Raw genomic sequence first — 7070 nt, 5'->3', positions numbered from 1 at the left:
TATATCTTTAGTTTTGTATTTGTAAAAATTATAAAAGTACATATTAATAAAATACATATTATGATGAATCTAACAATATCCCACACGACTATATTTGTCAACATTTCTTTTCGATCCTTTACCAATCAAATAAAAAAAATAATAAAATAATATTTATTTGAAATGTTTTTCGTCAAACATAACATCTAACAAATATTTGAGGATAGAATTTGAACTCTACGCCTCGAGAAAAGATAGAGAAGTTCACTACTTGAGATCATCTTGATTTTTTAAGATGAAAGACGTTATTATAAGTAATGATTGATTAATTGAATTTTACAGCGTGTAAACCCCACATTAGCAAATTGATGACACAAAGTAATTTGACAATGATGATGATTATGACTGCAAATTTGTCCCATTCACTATCACCACCAGGTCCCAAATAATTTCCTCCCATCTCCTGTTTTATGTGTGGATGTGTGAGTTTCTCTCTCCTCACCTATATGGCTATATGGCCCTTTTCTCTCTTTCTCTCTGCTGATTTCATCTGTAAAAACCTTACCCTCTAAAAAAATCTTCCCTTTTCCGATCTGTAAATTTCTCACTTGGGAAGTTTTAAAGTTATAAACTCACCATTTTCATGTACCTCTTTTTCTGGGTTTTTCAGGTATGCTTGAATCTTCTGCAAATATACACATTCTGAAAATTTTACTAATTTATCTTTTCTGGGTTTCTTGTTGTTTGCTTAATTTCTCTCTTATATTTTCAAAGTTTTTGCCTTTTACTCGCAGAAACTTCTAATTAATAACTGTAAACTGTGGATATCAAAGTATGATTATAAACATGAATTTTCTTTTCATTGACCATTTCTTAATTGAATTTTATCAGCATAAACATCTGTTTTATTTTTTCTCTGATCATTTCTTTTAGTTCTAATATAGTACTTTTTTTAAAAAAAAAAAGTTCATGTCTTGAGTACTTTGGTACAAGAATAACTACAGTTGGCCAACTAGGATGCATGATTGCAAACCACTAAACTGTAGTCAAATTAAACAATTACAATTTTTAGAGGATCATTCTGTAATTCCTTTATTTTTAAGCCAGGAGAAAATGTGGTTGGAGAATCAGAAACCTATTCTGCATAGTTGAACTTTTAAACAACAAGATTGTCTTTGCCTTTTTTTGGGGAGAAAAAAAGCACTTCCAAAGTTTTGTACTTTTATCTCTGTGTAGAATCCATACTAGATGAGAGGCTAGCTTGTACACTGATTTTTTATTTCTATAATTTGACAAAGGAACATTTTGTCAGCTTTCTGCTTTATTTGTAGAGGTTATGGTTCCAACTTCCAAATTTAGTTTTCTTTTCTGTGTTGGCTTGCTATGATGTATATTTGTCTACTTTGTTTTGTTGTAGTTTATGAGCTTATTCTTGCCTGTCTTGAATTTCTTGTTACGGCGAGTTTGGTAGGCGGTTATAAATGGTAGTAAGGTTAATGAATTTATAGGTAAATTTGTGAAGAAAGTGTCGTCTTAATGTCTGTGGTAATGCTTATCCTTTTGCAAAAACCTATCTTTCTTCATAAAATTCCATCATCATCTAATCATTTTAGATATGTAATTGAGTGATAATGGAATTTTGTGAATAAAGCACATATTTGGGTGGAGCTTCAATGTAATCAATACTATGGGCATTGACAGGTGACTTTTCTCTGCAAAAAATTATATGAAATCGTTAACATTACCACAATTTCTTATCGACTATCAAGTGGGCTGTTAGAGGTTTTCACTTGACTTGTGTCATTTTTCATTCTAGAATGGGGATGTTACTATGTTATCTAACTCTTAAGCTCTCAAGAGAAGTGAATTACAGGACCTATTACTTTCCTGATAGCTATAGTTTTTTATTTCTTTCCTTTTTGCTTGTTTGCAGGAAAGATGATATACTGGTTCCAAGGTTTTAGGAAAAAATGCTGCGTACTAGACAGTTTTTTGAGTACAAGTAGAAGAGCGGTCTTGTAATAGCATTGTGCATGTTTTGCTGATTCACAGATGGACCCAAGTCAGTAGGATGGAGAATGCTGATACGGAAACAAACCATATTGTTGGTTGCTAACTACATGAGTATAGTCTTCTCACAGGAAATCCAAGGGCACACTTTTGGTTCAGTTAGCAACTGCTGATTATGTTTTCACACTTGTGCATTTTCATGCCCTTGTCTATTTGACAATCATATGTAGCTAACAACTCCAGGGTTCTACACTGCTCACTCCTCGCATTCTGTCTACCAAGCCAATTGTACGGTGCTTGCAAACCTTTTGTGTACGGTTAAATCACAGCATAGGAAGAAGTATACTGTAACATAATCAGCATCTGTCATATGTGGTGGATGAACAGAATTAAACAGAATCTACATGATGAATCACTCTAGTAGGACATCCTTGACTGCAAGTGAATCTAGTAAAGGAGTTACTGCTTATTGTCATGCACTTCCCCCTCTTGACTTCTCATGTGTTGAAGAATGTGAAGGATCAATGTCAAGTGAGTCTTCATATCCTTTCTTAAAGCAATCAGGAAAACTGAGACCCCCTCCTGGACCAAGTAACATACTCTCGTCTAGTTTTGACAGCTGTCTTAAAAGTGCACCTTCTCGTTCTTCTATGTTCTGCACAAATCTGTATTTATCATCTTCAACGAGTTCAGAAGCCCAAAGGCAGCTTGGGAATCTTCCATTTCTTCCAAATCCCTCTACGCCTCGATTAACAAAGACCCAATCGCTTCTACATGATGATTTTGACAGTCTATGTGAGCAAAAGCACTCAGAAGATTCATTTAGAGATTTTTTTAATTATCCTGGAAGCATGTCTGATGGTGACTTTGATGACGTTAATTGTGGAAGTGACTCTATGGGATTTTCGGAGCAGTTGGAGCTACAATTATTGTCTGACGAACTACACTTAGCTATAACTGACAGCGGAGAAAATCCTGGTATCGATGTAAGTGTCATATTCTTGAAGAGCTAGCTGATAATAGTTATGTTGATAGCAAAGCAAATAAACTGTGATGCAGTTATCAGTATTTGGATCGTGTAGGCTCCTCTAGTAATGAACTGTTTGGTAGTCAAAACTGATTTATTGTCCTTCTGTTTTGTTAGGAAATATATGAAGCATCACCAGTGGCATCGAAGCCAGGCATCCCATCAACAGCAGAGAACAAACCTCAGCCTGTTCCGCCATCCTTAAATTCAATTTCTGGTAACAAGACACCTGATACTGGTTCTCATAAGCCAAGGATGAGGTGGACACCTGAACTCCATGAACGTTTTGTAGAAGCTGTCAAAAAACTTGATGGTCCTGACAGTATGTTTCTGTCATACCCTTTCTGTGGTTTCTAGGAAAATGTTAGTTTTTATATTAGTGTTTCTAGTGATTATCTCAAAATCTATGCCTTCTGAAACTGTGAAATTGAGAGTAGAGTGTTTTTGGCGTGAGGGAGAATTTAAATGACAGATCTTTGTTGAATTCTGTGAGGTTTGCTTATTGTACATTATATTGCAGAGGCAACTCCTAAAGGTGTGTTAAAGCTTATGAATGTTGAAGGGATCACCATCTATCATGTGAAAAGCCACTTGCAGGTAAGTTGAAACTTTTGGTTAAAGCTTCTATTTTTGTTGTTGCATCTGTTGATTGGCTCACTGTATTTTTTAAATATCTTGCAGAAATACCGATTTGCAAAGTATACACCAGAGAGAAAGGAAGGTTAGACTATAGACAAGATTTATGTATGAAGTCATTATTGCAATCAGATGTTGGGATCATGAGATTTTTTTTTTAGGCATTTTAAATTTTCCCTTAAAAAACAGTGCTTGTTTATCCTCAAGTATCTGAATATCCCCTATTTTTGATGTTTGCAATAGAGAAGAAGAATTCTAGTTCAGAAGAGAAAAAGCCACATTCAAGCACCAAAGAATCTGATGCATTGAAGAAAGGGTTTGTAACCCAACCCAATTTCTGGTGGTTGTTTCGAGCAGTTTGCTTTTTAGTTAAATTAAACTGTAATCTTATGTTTACTATTACAGGAGTATAAATGAAGCTCTCAGAATGCAAATCGAGGTGCAAAAACAGCTGCATGAACAACTTGAGGTTGGTCAAGTTTCTCATACTAAAAAAAAAATAGCACTGCTAGTAGCGATATCATCCCCCCTCCCCCCGGGGAAAGGCTATTCATATTCTATATGCTGTGCTATACATAAGCCTGGTTATGGCACACTACATCAGAGGTTCATTTTGGCTTTTGTTAGAGACTTAAAGTCAACAACAGTGTCAAAACTTTGATCCCATAAGATGGGGTCAGCAATCAGCTGCATGAACCAAGATATTGTCTTGTGTGGTTGTTCACAATGATCCTCTTCCTCCATTCATTTCTATTTAATGTTATATGCTCCTGCAAACACATTCTCTTCATATTCTGTTTTACTCCATCCATCCAAGTCATCTTTGGTTTCCTTCGACTTTTAAAATCCCCATAATCCCAACTCTTAACTTTCCTTAGCACTGCATCTTAGGTAGGCGTTGCACATGTACAAACCTACATAACCGGTTCTCCCTTATCTTCTATATATGCAACTCCCACCTTCCTCCCATAATCTCCGCATGGAAATCTATCCCTTTGAATTTTCATCCACATCCATCTCAATAAACACATTTCTAACACCCATCTCCTTAATATGATGTTTTCTAAATGCTCACGTTCTAACCCATATAATAATGCTCGTCTATCAGTCATCTAATAGAACTTTTCCCTTTAATCTTAGAGGCACTCTAGGGTCACAGAATATCCCAAGGGTGTCCATTTCAGCGATCTTGCCTAATCATATGAGTCACATCTTGGTTAGTATCTCCAATGTTTTGATAATCGACCTAAGTTACCTGAAACACTCACTTGAAAAATTGACCCATAGAGACTTGAAGAGTACATTTGTAATATTATTGGTAATATTAGCATAAGAAAACAGTTGGTATATATTTGGTGCACTGTAACTTCTTTTGTAGTAGTATCCAAGCCTATGTATTTTGATCTGACTTTCTTCTGCATACAGGTGCAACGAGCACTTCAGGTACGCATAGAAGAACACGCACGCTACCTGCAGAAGATCTTAGAAGAACAGCAGAAGGCTCAAAACGCCTTGGTATCATCACAGTCCTTGTCATCAGTTACTAGTGAAGAGCCAGAGGCAGAGCTGTGTCCTGCATCACCCTCTGATCTCAGTCCTGGTTCACCACCTAAGCCTGCTGAATCCAAAACGGATTCCTCATCTACATTGCCATCAAAGCACACAAATGAGGACTTTGAACAGAAACCGTGCACGAAGAGGCCTCGCCTCGATGATGAAGCTAAGCCTGATGAGCCTGCTTTGGAGAATTCTTTATGACTCAGTGGTATCTCAGACTTCTATCTGTCAGTATTTTTTCTCATTTCCTGTATATAGATCTGTTTAGGATGTGGCTAGTTATTGTATTTGTATCTGTTATTCTTATGGTAAGGAGGTTGGTCTCATTTTACACGCAAAGGCGAGTACAAGTTAGGTGATGGTTCTTAGAAATGGTTAGTTGCTTAGTATTCCACTTGGTAGGGTTCTTTGGTTTTTCATTTCATTAATGTATATTGCAGCAAGTAGCAAGAATAATTCGTGAAGCTTTCTGTTTATTCATCAAGTTCAAGCTTTATGTTTATTGTTCATTTCTCCTTAGGTAGTACTCCCTCGACTCTTATTACCATATCTACTTTCCTTTTTGGGATGTCTTTTGTTCTTTTGGTTAACTGAAACGATATATAAATAGGTTAAAATTTAGCTAGAGAAGCTAGCAAAGGGATCTATGATCCCATCATTACAAGATTAAGCATAACTGTTTAAAAGTAATATTCTCGGCCTTAATGCCTAATTTCACCCATGGGGCTATACAAAATTGGCGGAAAACTCCCACCTCCCCACTTCCTTTGCGACTTGTTCTTGCTAAGATGTCAGCCTCACACACTTGGTTCCCAGCTTGATGTGACCTCTCTGTAATAGTTGCCTACAAATAGTAGTATGATTATTATACCGATCTCTTATCCTTGTACTTCCATTTATACAATCCACTAGTTTACCTACTTTTTTTGTTTGTTTTTTTTTAAAAAATGAACCACTAGTTTTATTTAATTAACTTTTACGCAAAACAATATTTTTCTATTTGTCATTATCCTTCTCTCTCTTGGCCCACAATAAATTAATACTTGCTCTTTCATTTTAGGACCCATATATTTCTCCTAAAACTAATAAGAAATGGAGGAAGCAATATTTCATTGTTTTTTTTTAGTATTAACTTCCACGTACATTGTGTAATGCACAAATAATTTATCAATTGTTATCTTTAGTGTTTAATAATTAAGATACTAGTCATATATGCACGCGATGCGTGCGTCAACAACCTTATGTAGTTATATGTACGAATGAGCATGTTTTTTCAATCTAAAATTATTTTGGTAGTAATTTCAATTATTGAGGTTCTTTATAGACATTATTTTTGAAATTGAAGTTGACCTATTTTTAACTATTTAATATTGTCACTGAAAAATTTGGTCGATGATTCAATAATTCCTTGTCAGCGGTTTATTATAGTTCTTTAGCGATTATAAATGTTGAAACGATATTGGTTGAACTTTGTAAATACGAATTATTATGTTTTCAGAATATATCACTAACTTTTTTTTTATTGAAGATTTTAATTAATTTCGTGAGTTGATTGTATTAATCTATTCTGTCAAGTTATTTTTGTTTTTGAGGGGAATTTTTTTGTTAAGTTGTTAATGGTGATTGCACATTCCATTTTTGACTTATTCTATATGACAAGTGATATTGATTCCTATTTTTTTTATAAAAGGAAAACGTTGTTTTAAATTATTAAGGGTTATTCTAGTCATTTCAAAAGGGGACACCACACCTCCTCCCTTAGCTTATATAATAGATAATAGATATTATGAAAAGTTTTTTTTTTTTTTGAAAATTCAAGGCAAGTGCAAGAATATCACACACAATAAGTTTTTTTTTAAAA

The 7070-nt window shown here is 34.8% G+C and overlaps 1 protein-coding gene across 1 annotated transcript; it reads left to right on the top strand.

Annotated features, from left to right (window-relative positions):
- The first annotated feature begins 442 nt into the window (after positions 1–442).
- On the top strand, positions 443–5735 carry LOC104908699 (myb family transcription factor PHL6). The gene is made up of 8 exons (XM_010697843.4): positions 443–649; positions 1913–2975; positions 3134–3338; positions 3537–3613; positions 3698–3737; positions 3896–3968; positions 4058–4121; positions 5078–5735. The coding sequence occupies exons 2-8, from the start codon at positions 2394–2396 to the stop codon at positions 5408–5410; spliced, it is 1374 nt and encodes a 457-aa protein (XP_010696145.2). The 5' UTR covers positions 443–649; positions 1913–2393; the 3' UTR covers positions 5411–5735.
- The last annotated feature ends 1335 nt before the right edge of the window (positions 5736–7070 follow it).

The sequence above is a fragment of the Beta vulgaris genome, chromosome 7 (assembly GCF_026745355.1).
Source record: "Beta vulgaris subsp. vulgaris cultivar EL10 chromosome 7, EL10.2, whole genome shotgun sequence".
Classification (NCBI taxonomy): Eukaryota; Viridiplantae; Streptophyta; class Magnoliopsida; order Caryophyllales; family Amaranthaceae; genus Beta; species Beta vulgaris.
Note: the sequence above shows the minus strand (reverse complement) of the source record. Positions and strands in the feature narration are given on the sequence as shown.